Raw genomic sequence first — 17,630 nt, 5'->3', positions numbered from 1 at the left:
AAAAAAAATTTAACAAGCCTCATTCCATTTCAAACATTAACACTAACACATGCCTAAGAGATAATTACTAAGAATTGCATTCATTTCGAAATGTCATTTTCTTTTCTTTAACTTGTAACAACCTATAGCCTATCCTCTATTTTGAACTTAATACAATGCCTAAGACCTTAATAGAAATGTATGGAATTCTGAATTGGTCACAAGGACAGACTTTTGACAGAATCTGCTTATACTTGCTGCAAACGTGCACTTGCTCATGGACAACATAGTCTCTTTCTCAAATTAAGTCGTCGGATTTATTAAGCATTGTATGTAAGAAGAACAAGACTGTTAACAGTGCCCGTATTACGCATAAACGAGTGCATGCACTTTTATTAACAATAAATAAGACAAGTTTCAATTTTATTAGGCCATATCTTGCATCGTTTCTTTTCTCTTCTGCAGAATTTCATTTGCTACACGTGTCCAGTGCCCAATGACTGATTTATTGTTTTCTCCACAGGAGGAGGGGAGAAGCATTAGGTACCTGGCACCCAGCAAACCCCGGGACGGCAGAGTTATCAGTGGAATTCCTCAAAGTGACAAAGGCTAGATGAGGGGTTCCTTGCTGGTACAACCAGGTCACAAGCCTAAGAAGGCTTGACGGGTGTGGCTGGCTCCCTCCCCAGGGCCTGCTCTGTTTCCGATCTGGGCTTTGCTGGCCGGGGCAGTGCTTCTCCTGGCTCTCTGCAGGACCTCAGGCTCCAGGAATTTGGACCGAGTGGTAGAGACATCGCCGGCAGAGACGGCAGTTGCCAGCTTCCTCGCTGCGCTGTCTTGTGATTCAAAGCAGACTCTGCTCCACTTTTTAAAAAGGGGAGCACGTTAATGCTGGAGACCCACAAGAACAGGATCAAGCAAGGAGACACAACAGTCTGATGCAAGAGTCCGTGAGTAAGCATGGTGAACCATGGCGGGCAGGGATGTGGTCATGGGGAGCCCAGGAGCACAAGGGGTTGACTGCAGAGTGTCCTTGTGGGAGGTTATAGGAGCTGCAAGAACACTGGCACTGGGTCATTTCACAAATGACCCTGGGCTGGGACCTGCCACCTCCCAACACATACACAGAAAGACACCCCCCACACACACATCCCACCCCTATGGTACTAAGCCATCCAAACACTATATGTGGGCTTGGCTGCAGGAAAAGTTAGTGAAGACAGGATGTTTTTCCACCTTGAACCTTTATCTGAAGTAAACACCATTGAGCCCAATGGCCCTATTTGCAAACGTATAGGAAGTGACTCCAGACGAGGCTTCTCTTGCACCAATCCTGTCTGATACCAAAGTTAGACAACTTAGCAAAACCTGTTGCAGGCTGTACGTGTGGCATAGTCATTGAAAACACCTTGAACTTTCTCTTCTTTGCATTAATTTCCAGCTAATGCTCTGCTCCTTGGAGAGGTGCCTTTCCTTGGTAGGAGTGATATTGGTATAACTCCGCTCTCCATGAAAGTGCTCTTATGAGAATAGTTCACATCACAAGCATGTGATATTATAGGTATAATTACCTCGTGTATCAATACCTTCATGTGCATTTCTAGCCTTAGTGTTTTATATACCACTCATGGAAGACCAGGGCTTGAGTCATGTGCTTTCCCCACGTGTTTTCTTTTCCTTTTCTTTTTTTTTTTTTTTAATATAGTGAATCAACAACTCCATCACAAGTGCACTCCTTAATCCCCATCTCCGATTTAACCCATGCCCCCACCCATCTCCCCTCTGGTAACCCTCAGTTCTCTATAGTTAAGATGCTGTTTCTTGATTTGCCTCTCTCTCTCTCTCTCTCTCTGTTTTCCTTTGTTTGTTTGTTTGTTTCATGAATTCCACAAAGAAGTGAAATCATATGGTATTTGTCTTTCTCTGACTTATTTCACATAGCATAATACTTTCTAGCTCCATCCACGTCACTGCAAATGGCAAGATTGCATTCTTTTTGATGGCTGAATCACATTCCATTGTGTGGTATTTATGTGTACGTGTGTATGTGTTTGTGTCCGCCACATCTTCTTTATCCATTCATCAATTGATGGACACTTGCCCAGGTGTTTTCTTCAATGGTTCCCTGAGTGCCCTAAACCTCCTCCTCTCTGTATTTGAAAGACAGTGACAGCCACCTTGGAAAACTGTTGTAATGATTAACTGAGAAAACACAAAGTCCTTTGTAACATACTGTGTATTTTTTTATTTTTGTTGATGATCATTATACATAATAGATATGGCACAGCTACAAGCTGGCTAAATGCCACGAAATATGAGTCAAGTGTACTTCTTACATGTCTTCTCCAACTCAATGGTTTGCTTCTGACCAGACCAGGACCTTGCCCAAGGTCATATATTTAGTAAGTGACAACAAAGCCTCAGCTCACAGTGTAGCCTCCCGGCCCATATTTCTAATGCGGACACAACAGGATGCAGTAGAGGAGCGGGGGGTGGGTGGGCCCCGGGCTGGTAGGCAGGGAGGGAGGGGGTGCTGCGGGCACACCTCCCTCGGCCATCGCCAGTCCTGAACACAGACCAGTTCTCTGCGGGGTGGGACTTTCTGCCTCACCCTGGTCTCTTCTGTCTACACTGCAGGAAGATTCCCTGCCTCCATGCAGCCGGCCCTGTTCACGCTCTTCCTGCTTCACACCTGGCTCCGTGGAGGACAGGGCGACCTCCGTGAGGACCTGACCTTGCTGAAGACCGAGCTTGCGCTTCGCCTCTACCAGGGTGCAGCGGCCCCTAGAAATGAAACCAACGTTGTCATTTCTCCTGCTGGCGTGTCCCTTGCTCTGGAAATCCTGCAGTTTGGAGCCCAAGGGAACACCGGCCGGCAGCTGGCCGAGGCCCTGGGTTACACCGTCCATGGTAAGAGGGCTGCTCGTGCCCCTGTTTGCTCTGCTGCTCCCACTCAGGCTGCCTCAGGAGGTGGGGTGTTCCCGAATCCAGTGGCTGGTGCTGGATGACCACCAGTGGAGAAGGGTGACCGCCTGGCAAGAATGCAGCAGACGGAATTCGGACTTCACACTGTAGTCCCCATGATGATCTTTGAGTTTCTCTTCTAAACTTAGGTTCCATGCCAATTTTTCTTGTATATTTTTTAATGTGTTTATTTATTTTTGAGAGAGAGACAGACAGAGCGCAAGTAGGGGGAGGGGCAGAGAGAGGGAGACATAGAATCCGAAGCAGGCTCCAGTCTCTGAGCCCAACACAGGGCTCGAACTCATGGAGCGTAAGATCATGATCTGAACCAAAGTTGGACGTTTAACCGACTGAGCCATCCAGGGGCCCCTCCATGGCAGTTTTTCCAATTTCATGTCACAAGCCCTTCTGCAGTGCCTACCAGGTGCCAGGAAATGTCTGAAGCACCTTCCAAGTAGTAATTTAATTGTTACGACAACAAAATTGCCATTATGTCTTCTGATGCTCAGAGAAACCACATACAATTGCTAGCCCTGGATATGTGATGGAATTATATCATCATCCCTATTTTATTTTTTTAAGTTTATTTATTTTGGCAGAGAGACATAGAGAGCAAGCAGGGGAGGGGCACAGAGAGAGGGAGAGAGAATCTCAAGCAGGCTCCACACTGTCAGCGAGGAGCCCGACACGGGGCTCAAACCCACAAACTGTGAAATCATGACCTGAGCTGAAACCAAGAGTCAGACGCTTAACCAACTGAACCACCCAGGCTCTCCCATCCCTATTTTATAGATGAGCCAATAGGCACAGAGAGTTTACACGACTTGCCCAAGGTCACATAGCTAGTAAGTTGCAGATTTGGGACTCAAGCTCAGGTTGAGGTCAGCCATGTTCAGGTCAACCTAGCTTGCACTCAGGGCGTCCGGCTCAAAACCTGGCCTCGGAACCAACCTACCAACTCCATGCGAACACACACACTCACGCACATCGCTTTTCCTTCTCTATCTTAGAATAAGATACCAATAAAAAAGGATGGGCATTAGCCTTGTATAAATCAATATGTGTTAGGAAATCCAAGAACGAATACCAACACAGTGCTGGTGAGAGCTTCCTTTGAGCTAGAAGCTCGGGGTGGCAGGTAAAGGTTAATGCTGAAGACGCCAGGTCACAAGGCACCAGTCATGCGTCCAGTTCCCCACACCCCATCCACATCCTGTCCCCTGCCCAAACAGCTCTCGTGACCCCGCTGGCCGGCTTGATTTTTCTCAGCAAGAATATCACAGAAATGCATATATCCCTGGTCTTCTTCTTCAGCCACATGAGATCGGCTGCAGTGCCGATTCAAGAACTCAGTTCTTGAATGATGCGGTTCAAGAACTCAGCATCCAGACAGATAAGGAAAGCTCTCAACGCGAGCAGGTCAGTGTCACAGGAACGATGCACACAGAAAGACACCCTCGTGCAGTGCAGCAAGTGTATTTATGTGACATAAATTAGCACAGGGCAGGGAATGATTTATTCCACTGGCTGAACAGAAAGATGCCCCGGAAGACATGCCATCTGAGCCGGGTCATGAAGAACAAACAGGCGTGTGAAAGAGAGGCGTTTCTGCCTTAAAAAGGAGGCTCACAAAAGTCACAACTGGGGGGAAAGTGAGAAATGCAAGTGTGGCTATCCTCCAGAGAAAGGGAACTGATTCCAGTTGATTCTTTGTTGTCAGGTATAGTCAGGGTCCCTGGCTAACCGAATATGATGATTAACAGCGTTTCCATGGACCCCATTCGAGAATTACCAAATGTGAGGAATGCTTAGCAGTCAAACTCTGTGGAACATGATCCCACCATTTTTCTTACTCATAAACTGCTTTGTTATCTTATAGAACCGTGGCTCATTATTATGAACAGGGATGTGCAACTTCCAGAGTTCCAGTTAAGAGGGTACCCCCGTAGCCTGGTTTGACCCAACATAGCTCAGAGAATCATGTGCACTGTTTAAAACAACCCAGCAGTGCCCGCTACCTGCCTAGGTCCAGCCTTCCTTTCAAAAGTCAATACAGACCAGTAAAATGTACAAAAAGCAGGATCCAAAGCAACGCCAGGGTCTTAAGGCATCTTTCCGGTTTAATCAGCAGGAAGACCTATCCACATGTGCAGTGGGACACATCAGCACTGTCTTGTTCTCCCTGTGTTTCCAGCCAATACGTGACAACTAGGAGCTTTGCTAGGGTTCCCACCTGCGGGTCAGACAGGCACAGCATGAGACTCAGAACAGACCCCAGGGGTATCTACAAGGATCACCTTTGCTTTCACCGCACAAGACACAATTTCCTGATGTTCCAAGTTCTAAGGAGTTCTGGTGCTTTCCTAGGTAAATTGATGAGGAACACTTTAAGCTCTCTAGCTTTCTATTAAGCATAAGAATAATGCTAGGAACAGAGGCCTCAGAAATGAAGGTAGCCTGGTTCTTGGGAAAGAGTTCTGTTTGATGATAATATGAATTTCACTTTTACAGTTATTATGGCATTTGATCCTCATAGAAACCACATACATTAATTAATAACCCCAATTTTACAAATGAGACAAGAGGCTAACAGTTTGGCAAGACTCTGCAGGTGGAAGAGACAGGAGTCAGGTCCCAGATTCTCTGACCCGAAATCCCATGTTCTTTCCAAAATTCCTTCATCCTACTCTAAGTCACTGAGCAGAAGCATAAAGGTATAAGGACATTGTCTTTTCTATTTTTCATCAGAGATATCCTCATTATTCCCTCAGCTCAACCAAACCCTCTGACATCATCCTCAACTTAGGCCTCTTGTAATTCTCAGGCAAGTAAAACATTAGCATCGCTGTTTGTAGTTTGAGAATTTTATAGTCATGAACTTTACAAAGTCAGATTCAGTGTCACGTTCAGGAAGCTCAGTTCAACACATGGATTCAAAAGGAAGGCGCTCTCCACACTGGGCTCACAAATGAGTTAGAAGGCTCAGCCGCCGCAGCAAGAGAAATTCATGAGAAAACATCATGTCTTCTTCTAGCACTTTCCTCCCACTCTGTGCGCATCCCAGGGACCTTCTCCTCAACCTTCCACACCGCCCTCATCACAGTGCTGATGGAGTGCAGCACCCAAGGGTTTTCTTCTTTCTGCTTCCTTTCTTCCCAGACCCTTCCGTAAGATCTACCTGACCAGCCCTCCAGCAAGAAAGACGCTCTCTGGCGGGGCAGGGAGAGGAATTAAGCCAGCGGTGACAGGTTCCTCTTTCCAAGGCTGCTGGGGAGGAACAGTCTGTAGCCTGTCATCCCTCAAAGAACAGCTGGTCCCCTGGCCCAGATTGGGTGAGAGGGCAGAAGGGAGGTCACGCTACACTATGGACCGGTGAAACATCTCACTTCGTTCCTGCAAGATGGTCAACATTTTACAGGGACATGATTCTATAAATACATATGACCTTCCTCAGTAGAGGAAAACCTGACAAGAAGTATTATTTTCATCCATTTCTTTGCTCATTAAAATAAAAGCAAAGGAGTCAGGCTGCAAATCATGAGATATACAACCCGAGTCTGTTTTTTACAGTCGTGGATTCTAAGAAGCAGCTTTGGTAGTGAAAGTTTTCTGGGCAAGTGAAATCTGTCCACAGCTGTGGGCTGCAGCCCGGTGGCTGGGCGCCCCGGCCAGGGTGTATTGGGGGCATCTGTGCCCCTTCAGAGAAGTTTTGCCAGGCAACTTGGGGCTCTGCTGCTGTCCCCTGAGTGGGCCTCTGAGACATGAAGGGTGTTGGAGTGGATGGGCCCCAAGCCAGGTCAGAGATCCATCCCAACAGGTGTCCTGGGAGAGGGACAGGGCAGTGCAGGAAGAAGGGACAAAGTGTGGGGGTAGATTTGTGGATAACCACAGAGCTGTGCCTAAGAGGAAGGAGAGGCAAGGAGGAGCAGGGAAGAACCATGTTCCAGAGGCAGCCTGCACAGGAAGGGGACCTGACTGCTGGAAATGCCCAGCTTCCATGTGTCAGGAGAAAGAAGCTTGGGATGCTCAGCTGTGCCCTGACTCACCAGTGGGCGAGAGGCCCTGCTCCAGCTCCAGATTTCCTCCTAGGGGAGAGTAAAAGCCACAGATTGTAAATACTATCTTGAAAAAGAAATCCACTATTGATTATGGAGAGAAGGAAGAAATCTCCTGTGTAAGTAGTAAATATAAGTCCAGCCAACCCCCGCCCCAAGAAGGTGGAAACTATTGACTCTCTCAGATGCTTATTATTTCCTCAACATTCTTCTAGGTTCTTGGTGACATTAATAGCACAAGCTGTCCGCTGGGTCTTAGGGAGCAGGGGGATGGGAGGCGCTCTTACCTTTCCTCTGTGTTCCTCGAATCGATAGCATAGTTCTGAAAGAGGCCACATCTGAATGTCCCTCAGGCTTATGACATGCAGTTGTGGGAACGGATCTAAGGCCCTAAACAAGATACAGTGACAATTGGTCTGTCATTGTTATTTATGACATTCCCCATAAATCGATTGACTTCTTAAATATTTGAAGCCTCCTCACCCTGCACACCAGACCCACAGTTTTGCCGGCTCTCTGTATTCTAGTGCCCTCAACATGTCTGTCTCAAGAAGTTAAGGAGGAATAGCCTCTGGGATATTGGCAGTATTTTTCTATTTGACTTCATCACAGCCTGATTTCTTTCTGATCTTGCATGGCTTCCCCCCACCTCTCAGCTCTTAATCTATGATTCGGGATAATTCCTGAGCAATTGAGTTCTGATTTATCCAAATTGGCTGTAACTGGTAGATGAGCCTTGTGAAACAAGAGTGGTACCTGCCGGGGCCCCATTTCAGTGCAATGTGCAAAGAGAGACAGGGCGAACTCCTTACTTACGCTCACCACTGTCAATTTATCCCAACACCTTTTTCACAGACCAGAGGGTGAAACAGTTCTTACACACTGTTTACGCCACCCTGCCCAACTCCGGACGAGGCACCAAAATGGAGCTGGCCTGCACTCTTTTCGTGCAAGCAGGAACGCCCCTCTCCCCCTGCTTTGTGGAACAGATCTCCCAGTGGGCCAACAGCAGCCTGGAGCCAGCCAACCTCAGGGAACCCAACAGCACCAGCATCGGGGTCAACGAATGGGCCTCCAGGCAGATGGCAGGTAAAAGAAACCATCCAGTTTAGTGAGGCTGATTTCAGAGCGCTATAAACACAGATACCAAGCATTGCTGGTCAGAAGCCACATGGGTGGAGACTCAGGCCACCCTCGATTGCAACAGAAGTCTGTCCTCTTGGGAGACCCTACCCTTAAGTGCGGTGCTCTATGAAGCAAGCAAAGCTGACCTTTGGCCCCCTCTGCCCATCCCCCACCCACCCACACAGCAGGGGGCTCTTCAGAGCCTCCCACCTCCAGGGGAGCCCTGCAGGCTTTGTTCTGTGCACCTGTTCCCCTCAGGGGAATCCCCCCCACCGAGCTCTGCGGTCACCTACAATTAACACCCTGCGACAGCAAAATTCAGTGGGAGCCAGAAAACTTCTTGGAATTTAGCTTCAGGAAATGATTCAAGGGAAGAAAAAGTTATATATAATAAGATGCTTAGCCCAGGGTTAGGGTTACCCAAGAAAAAGACTTAGAAATAACTTAACCCCCCAGCCATTAGGAATGATCCCATTAATTACAGCTCCCGCACATCATGTAGTTGTAATTATTAAAGGTGGTGAAAATCTATTACACTCACTGGGGTTCCATTTATTGACTTATAGCGCTTTTCCTAAGTGCTCTGTGTTCATTATGTCTGTTCACCCTCGCAGTTGTCCTGGGAGATAGGTGCTGTTACTAGCGACGGGTTCACAGATAGAGGAACTGAGGCACGGAGAGCTACGCCTGCTGCCCAGGGCCCAGGATCCCTTAGAGCCAGGATCCTAAGTCAGCCGGTCTGCCTCTGGCATCCCTGAACATTACAAAGGCTACACAGAAACAGGGAGAATGTTCAAGACCCAGTGTTGTTTAAAACACAGAATAGAAGGTGATGTGTACTTTATGACTGAACTGAGAACAACACGTGGGTGGCCAAGGAGCACAGAGCTGCAGCGCAAATACGAAGATGTTCATTGATAGCTCAGTTGTCTCCAGCGTTTCATAATGTCTTCCCAGTTTACTTAAGAAATGTTTAATTCCCTGTCTCGGCTCATTGTGCTGCTGGGGTAGGGGCGTGGGGAGAGGGGGCGGTTAGGCAAAGCCACACAGTTAGCTGCCGTCAACCCTCTGGGGTGAGTGTCCTCCACAGAAGAGGGGCAGCCAGGAAGAGCCTGAAGCTCTGGGGCCAGGCCGCTTGGGTTCAAACCCAAGGTTTCTGTCTTGAGCAGCGGGCGGATGGTGGCTTTGCCACTCACAAGTGTGTGACCTGCGACAGCTTCTCCAAGCCTTGGTGCCCCCATCTGTAAAATTAGGGATAACAACAGAACTGGTCAGAGGAGTCAGTGAGGGTTTGTTCAAGCATTTAGAACAGAGCCTGGCACAATGTGTGTTTTTATTAATAAAGGGCTGGGGCAGTAGTCAGCCTGCCCTCTTCTCTCTGGTAACGCGTGGAATCTCAAGAGCATGCCCTGGATGTTGCTGTCTAAGCAAAGGCTCTGTCAGGGATGAGGCCCAGCAGCTGGGGTAGCGGGATTTGCGGGAAGGGTGGGAGGGACACAGCAAAGTGGCCCCCACCACAGCGCCCTGTGCCTCCCAGGAGTCCACCTGAGCAGTGTGTGTCTAACAGCCCTAGGAAATAGCCGCTTCAGACAACCTGCTCGGAAAAGGATAAAAGCACGGTCTTCAACAACAGCTAGTTATAGACACCACGGTTCTGCAGGTGCAAACCCAACCTCGGGGATGCCCCAGCACCCTCCAGGGCAGGTGCACGGGTCTCAGCCACACGATGGCTCTCCTGCTTGCAGGTGACAACCCGGGTGGCCTGACATGGGAGCGCGGTGGCGGTGCATTTCCCCAGCTGGCACTTGTGAGCACCATGTCCTTCCAGAGCACTTGGCGGCAGAGATTCTCCTCCAGGGACACTCAGCTCCTGCCTTTCACCTGTGCCCCGGGCCTCGTCCTCCAAGTCCCCATGATGTACCAAATGGCCGAGGTCAACTACGGTGAGCTCCTTCCCACCTGTGGGCCCTCTTAAGTGACGGGAACAAGGGAACCACGTGGGCGGAGAGAGGGGGGCCACGTCTGCTCTAGAAGGACCCGCGGAGTGTCTCAGCCTTCCCTCTGCAGTGAGATGTGTGTGCAGTAAGGAGAGCCCCAGGGGCCCGAGGACCCAGAGAGGAGGGTGAGGAAGCAGAGGGGGAAGAGAAATCCAATCTCACGCTTGACATTTCCCTCTGCACCTAGTAAGAGGTGTTAGTGTAAAACCAAAACTGTTTGAATGGAACCACCCCACCCTCGGCAGGCAACCGCATAAAATGAATAGCCACTTGGTGCTAAGAAAGGGCAAAAGATGGAGAGTTCAGTTTAGATGGCTCTCAAGAGGGCGCCCACGCGGGCTTGACATTGTCCTTCCACCTTGCCTGGATGGTTGCTCATCCCGGCCCCTTGAGGGTGCAGGTGCCCTGAGTGCGGGCCAGCGAGCACCAGGGGAGAGGGGGCCCAGCCCCAAAGGCTGGCTCCAGGTGTGGACACCGCCGTGGGGCCCCCACAAGGCAAGGGGAGAAGGGACCCGGCCACCTGTCCCCACACACCTCTCTCACAGCCCTTGTTTGCAGGCTCAGCCTTTCCAGCTGTGGGATTAATTCTGTTCTTATGCAGGGAAAAGTCGCTGAGACTTAAAACAGTGTTTCGGGAACTCTGGCGCTTAGAAAACTCACTACCTTCCTGCTTCAATTTCATGCAGGACACGTTGTGAGTGTTTTTATTCGTTTGTTTATCCTGCCAGTAACTATTAACTGAGGTCAAGTAAGGGGAGCGTAGAGAAAGGTCAATTGGATATGTAAATATATATTTATGACTATTATAGTTCTTGTGCCTAATGTTTTCCCGTCGCTGCTATGACTCATGCTGGTTGATCTGTCAGCTGCGTAACACTTCCCAATTTTATATGATATCTGGGTTCAGAGCTTTTGTTGAAAGAAAGATCTGGGTCAAAGAGCCTGGGTCCCCACATGGTCACAAAAGGCCAGGATTGGAATGGCTTCCCCTTTAAGACAGTAGATGGCTCTCCCACGTGCCATCATCCCCACTGTGTCCAGCCGATGCAAGCCCTGTGAAGGTATCATTAGAAATTCTAGGTCCTGGGGCGCCTGGGTGGCTCAGTCCGTTAAGCAGCCGACTTCAGCTCAGGTCATGATCTCGCAGTCCATGAGTTCGAGCCCCGCGTCGGGCTCTGTGCTGACAGCTCAGAGCCTGGAGCCTGTTTCAGATTCTGTGTCTCCCTCTCTCTGACCTTCCCCCATTCATGCTCTGTCTCTGTCTGTCTCAAAAATAAATAAACGTTAAAAAAAAAAAAAGTTAAAAAAAAAAAAAAAGAAATTCTAGGTCCTAAGATCAGAAAAGGTGACTAACAGTCTTTGGCCTCGAACTGCTTCCTGAAGGTGAGGTAGACAGCCTGTTAATAAAACGTACGGTTCCCAGTTCTGTGAGCTGGCCCTTCCCAGGGTCTGGCACTGTTTAGTTCCCTGTCTCCTGGGACAGAACTAATAATGCCCCATCCACTGAACCCCCAGGCCAGTTCCAGGACCCTGCAGGCCATCAGGTGGGGGTGCTGGAGCTGCCTTACCTGGGAAACACAGTGAGTCTGCTCTTGGTTCTGCCACGTGACAAAGACACCCCGCTGAGCCACGTTGAGCCACACCTCACAGCCAGCATCATCCGCATCTGGACCTCCAGCCTCAGGCGAGCCAGAATGGACGTGTTCCTGCCCAGGTAAGTGGCTGTGTCATCCTTCTGGGGTGCTCTGCAGCCTAATCCAGTTGGCCAGGCCTGGATCAGAGAACCCAGGTGGTCGGACTCTGGGGTCTGTCCTTAACCACTGGGCCAACTTGTCTAATGTGCCCTGAGAGGTTAGGCCAAGGGGGAGTTGCCCTAGAGTGTGGGTCCAGGTCAGAGTCTCTGCGGACTAGTTCATGATGCAGATGGAACAGAGTTAATTTCCTAGGTCTTCTCAAGAGAAGATATTCTGTGTTCACTGGGCCAGACTGCAGGCTCCAGGCCTCATGCCACAACCAGCTCTCTGAACAGGGAAAGAAAAGCCATGAAGTTACCTTGGAGGAATGTGCCCCAAATCTTATCACATCCTAAGAGTATACAACTGTCATTTTTCCAAAACCAAAGAGGCAAGGTAGTTGATGTAATTGAGCAAACAACCAAGATAATTCTGACTGGAAGACAAATTAAAGCATAAAAATTGAAGACTTTTAGTCTCTATGCTGAAGGTTCTCATTGTTTGTAAATAGAGGTGAGCCATTCTTTGAGAAAATCCAATAGGTGCAAATGCAAATTGTCAAAAAGTTAAATGATGGTTCTAGATTTTGCTTTTCCAAAGCAAAACCTACTTGCAAAACTCATTACTTTACAAAGAATTCCTTTTTGAACTTCTTTAAGTGACAAGCTTCTCTGGCACATTTGAAACCAGAGTAAACCTGTAATTAATTTGTAGACCAGCATTAAGTGAGGAATGTTATCCCAGGGCTCAGTATGTGGATTCTTCATGCTCCTTCCTGCTGGCTGCCACCACCTGCTCTGTTGACCAGGCCCTCAGCAGCACTGAGCCAGAGGCCTTGGCAGAGCTCTTTTGAGCGGTTAAAAATAAGTCCAGACACTGAAATAAAAACACACAAGGAGAGACCCAGTGAGTTAAGGGCCAAGGTCCAGAGTGGGATCTGGCATAACCAGAAGGTGAACGTAACTCTATGATAAAGTTTATGTCTCTCCAAACCAAATGCTTGGACCTCAAATGAAGGCACAAAGACAAGAAATTTCAACAGATCTCTCTGGCATGGAAAAGAAGCAACTTTCATCTTTCTGTCATATTTGAGAGAAGCTCAGCGAAGGAAGAGAAGCTTTCAATGTTAAAAGTAGGGAGACAGTGCGACCTGGTGCAGGAAATTTGTCGGAATCTTTTCAGAATTAGGAGACAGATGGCTGGCCTCATCCTGGAGCAGCTGCTGTAAGGAAGAGTCCCCAGGAAAGTGCCCAGCTCGTTTGCGAGTCCTCCGCTGTCTCTGATGCCACCTGTAGAGCTCGCAGCGTTGAGGAATGATGCTGAAAGACCCTGAAGACAGGGAAGAGATGGGAAGGCAAAGATCATAGTAACACAGCATCAGTTAACACTTGTTAAAAAAATATTTGGTTACCATAATTTATCTCCCTAATGCTATCAAGACTGACATCCAAGAAGGATAGAAGGTATTAGGAAAATGAGGCTGTTTCACAAAGCCAAACTCGCCAAGCAAAGAAACCAGCTTCAAAATCCTTTAAGGAATAAATAGAGAAAGAATTTCAACTATCTTAGGTCTAAATCTGGGTACAAAACTTTGGACCGTGGTCGACCAGGTCAACTTTTGGGCAAGAATTTACCTCTAGTTCTGCAAATCATTCATTCCTCATTTAATATGATCTGCTTTATAGTTACCCTGCATTTTTTTTTTAATTTTTTTTTTCAACGTTTATTTATTTTTGGGACAGAGAGAGACAGAGCATGAACGGGGGAGGGGCAGAGAGAGAGGGAGACACAGAATCAGAAACAGGCTCCAGGCTCTGAGCCATCAGCCCAGAGCCCGACGCGGGGCTCAAACCCACGGACCGTGAGATCATGACCTGGCTGAAGTCGGACACTTAACCGACTGCGCCACCCAGGCGCCCCTACCCTGCATTTTTCATTTAGCAAGAGCAAACACTTTTGCACACTGTGGGTAGCGGTGCAAATATCGTGTGGCGGTGAGGTGAGCCTTAGGATTAAGCTTCACCAACGGTGTATCCATAGATTCTGGATGAATTATGATATCTAGCTTCTGAGGTAATATTTTATTTATGAAGAAGTGAAATAAAATGTATGGGGACAATTAGTCTTCATTAGGGACCTTAGCATACCAAAAGAATAATCAAGAAAGCCAACAATGAGTGTTAACAAGGGTCATTTATATCCATAATAATGTAATGCCTCACAAGAAAGACTAATAATGTCAAATATATATTTGTTTAATGAATAAAACGTTTGGTTATTAGATCAACATAGTAGGATGCTAAGCATGAGCATTTTTTTTCTCATAATAGAAGTGATGTATTTTTTTATTGAAGTATAACTAATGTATAGTGTTATATTAGTTTCGGGTGTACAGTATAACAAATCAGCAATTCTCTGCATTTACTCAGTGCTCATTGTAAGTGTACTTTTAATCCCCTTTATCTATTTCACCCATCCCCCCCCCCCCCACTTCCCCTCTGGCAACTGCCAGCATGTTCTCTGTACTTCAGAGTCTGGTTTTTGTGCGTGTCTCTTTTTCTCCTTGTTTGTTTGTTTATAAGTATCTTAAAAATCCATCAGATCTCATATATTCAGAAGTTTTGGGCTTCCTTTCCAAGAGCTACTGATCATCGTCATGTGTGGATTGTGTTTTTCTATGGGTATTTTCTTTTTTTTTTTTTTTTAAATGAAGGTACAATTCACATAACCATAAAATTGTTTTAAAGTGTACAGTTCAGAGGTTTTTAGTATATTGGCAAAGTTGTGCAACCATCACGACTATCAAATTCCAGAACATTTTCATCACCTCAAAAAGAAACTCCATACCCATTAGCAGTCACTCCACATTCCTTCTCCTCACTACTCCTAGGCAACCACTAATCTACTTTCTCTCAGTGGATTTGTCTATACTACTCTACCTTTCACATAAATGAAATCATGCCACATGTAGCCCTTCTGTGTCTAGCTGTTCTCACTTAGCACGATGTCGTCAAGATCCGTCCTTATCAGAGTATCAATACTTCATTCTTTTTTATGGCTGAATAATTTTCCATTGTATGAATATACCACATTCTACTTATCCATTAATCAGTTTATAGACATTTAAGAGCCTGGAAACTTTTTGCTTGTTTTCACTTTTTGGGTCCTATAAAACTTTCATGTGCACACTTTTTTTATGATATATATTTTCAATGATCTTGGTTACATACCTAGGAATGAAAATCCTGCGTCATGTGTTAACTCTACACTTTACATTTTGAGGACCTACCAGACAGTGTTCCAAGGGGCTGCATCATTTTACATTCCCACCAGCAATCCAAGAGGTTCCAGTTTCTCCATACCCTTGTCAACACTTGTTATTGTCCATCTTTTTTCATAAGTCCCTCTTCATGGTTAATGGTACAGACTTTCAGTTTGGTGTGATGAAAAAGTTCCAGAGTGGTGGAAAGATAACAGTGGTGGTTGGACAGCAACGTGGATATTCTTAAGGCCATTGAATTATGCACTTAAAATGGTTATGTTGTGTATATTTTACTACAATCTTGTTTTGAATTGTGGAGGGAAGGAAGGTGAGGAGAAGACAAAGACTGGCTTCCCAAATTTGGGTTAAAAAGTAGGGTTGTTATAAAGCTAACATTTAGGAAGTATATAGTTATTCTTAGTTACATTACCTGGGAAGACATCGCCTCCTCTGCCCTCCAGCAATGCCATCCTCTGTGTTTTGGCTTCTCGGTCAGGCTGGAGGCAAGATGGATGCAACCTGTCTGACCCCACAACAGTAGCAACAACTACAGGAGAAGAAAACCCCCATCTTTTTTATTGTAGCCATCCTAGTTGGTGTGAGGTGGTTTCTCTTGTGACTTCCATTTGCATTTCTCTAATGACCGATGACGTCAAGCATATTGTCATGTGCTTGTTGAACATTTACATATCTCTTTTGAAGAAATATCTATTTGAATCTTTTCTCCATTTTTAAATAGGTTGTCTTTTTATTGTTGAGTTGTCATGGTGCTTTATATATTCTGGTTATTAGTCCTTTATCAGATATACAATTTGCAAATATTTTCTCCCATTTCATGGGTCGTCTTTTTACTTTATTGAGGATGTCCTTTGTTTTTTTTTTCAATATATGAAGTTTATTGTCAAATTGCTTTCCATACAATACCCAGTACTTATCCCAAAAGGTGCCCTCCTCAAGACCCATCACCCACCCTCCACTCCCTCCCACCCCCCATCAACCCTCAGTTTGTTCTCAGTTTTTAAGAGTCTCTTATGCTTTGGCTCTCTTCCACTCTAACCATTGAGGATGTCCTTTGAAGTACAAAAGCTTTTAATTTTAATGAAGTTCAGTTAATTTATTTTTTCTTTTGTTTCTTATGCTTCTTTTAATGTCGTATCTAAGAAACCATTGTTTAACCAAGATCACAAAGATCTATGTCTATGTTTTTTCTAGCAATTTTATAGTCTTAGCTCTTATATTTAGGTCTCTGACTCATTTTGAATTAATTTTTGTATGTATAATGAGGTAGAGGTCCAATTTCATTCTTTGCATGTGGTTATCCAGTTGTCCCAGCATGATTTTTTTTCTTCCAAGATTTTATTTAAATTCAAGTTAGTTAACATGCAGTGTAGTATTGGTTTCAGGAGGAGAATTTAGTGATTCATCACTTACATATAATACCCAATGTTCATCCCAACAAGTGCTCTCCTTATTGCGTATCACCCATTTAGCCCATCCCCCCACCCACCTCCCCTCCAGGAACCCTCACTTTGTTCTCTAAGAGTCTCTTATAGTTTGCCTCTCTCTCTGTTTTTATCTTATTTTATTTTTCCTTCCCTTCCCCTAATGTCATGTTTTGTTTTTTATATTCCACATATGAGTGAAATCATATGGTATTTGCCTTTCTTTGACTGACTTATTTCACTTAGTGTAATACACTCTAGTTCCATCCCCATCATTGCAAATGGCAAGATTTCATTCTTTTTGATGGCTGAGTAATATTCCAGTGTGTGTGTGTGTGTGTGTGTGTGTGTGTGTGTGTGGGTGGGTATAAATCATAATATTCTTTATCCATTCATCAGTCGATGGACATTTGGGCTCTCTCCATAGTTTGGCTGTTGTTGATAATGCTGTTATAAACATCAGGGGGCATATACCCCTTTGAATCTGTATTTTTGTATCCTTTGGGTAAATACCTAGAAGGGCAATTGCTGTGTCCCAGCACCATTTATTGAAACGACTATTTGTTTTTCCATTGAATTTTCTTGGTACCTTTCTTGAAATTCATTGACCATAAATGAATGGGTTTATTTTTAGACTTTCAATTCTATTCTATAGGCATAAATGTCTACAATTTACTCAGTATTATTCAGTCTCGATTACTATAATGTTTAGAAATCAGGATATGTTAGTGCTTCAACTTTGTTCTTCTTTTTTCAAGAATTATTTGGCTATTCTGGGTTCCATACATTTTCATAGGAATTTTAGGATCAGGTTATCAGTTTTGGCCAAAAAGGCAGCTGAACTTTTGATGATGATTATATTTACTCTGTAGATCAGTTTGGGAATATTGCTTTCTGACAATATTAGCTGTTGCAATCTGTACACGGGATGTTTTTCACTTTATTGATGTTTTCTTCAGTTTCTTTCAATTATGTTTTTTAGCTTTTAGTTTTCAGTATACAAGTTTTGCATTTCTTTTGTTAAAACCCTAAGTATTTTATTCCTTTTGATGCTGTTATCAATGGGATTTTAT

The 17,630-nt window shown here is 45.7% G+C and overlaps 1 protein-coding gene across 1 annotated transcript in view; it reads left to right on the top strand.

The window, feature by feature from the left end:
- Positions 1 to 917: 917 nt before the first annotated feature.
- The window catches only part of SERPINE3 (serpin family E member 3), a 33,469-nt gene continuing 16,756 nt past the window's right edge, over positions 918 to 17,630 (top strand). Inside the window, exons 1-5 of the mRNA XM_047079266.1 lie at positions 918 to 933; positions 2,617 to 2,889; positions 7,854 to 8,087; positions 9,869 to 10,066; positions 11,636 to 11,834. Of these exons, the coding sequence (XP_046935222.1) occupies positions 918 to 933; positions 2,617 to 2,889; positions 7,854 to 8,087; positions 9,869 to 10,066; positions 11,636 to 11,834 (920 nt within the window). The remainder of the gene's footprint in view (positions 934 to 2,616; positions 2,890 to 7,853; positions 8,088 to 9,868; positions 10,067 to 11,635; positions 11,835 to 17,630) is intronic.

Source organism: Lynx rufus, unplaced genomic scaffold, assembly GCF_022079265.1.
Source record: "Lynx rufus isolate CCGP_SWC_20201006 ecotype Redwood Valley unplaced genomic scaffold, mLynRuf1.p SCAF_1, whole genome shotgun sequence".
Lineage (NCBI taxonomy): Eukaryota > Metazoa > Chordata > Mammalia > Carnivora > Felidae > Lynx > Lynx rufus.
Note: the sequence above shows the minus strand (reverse complement) of the source record. Positions and strands in the feature narration are given on the sequence as shown.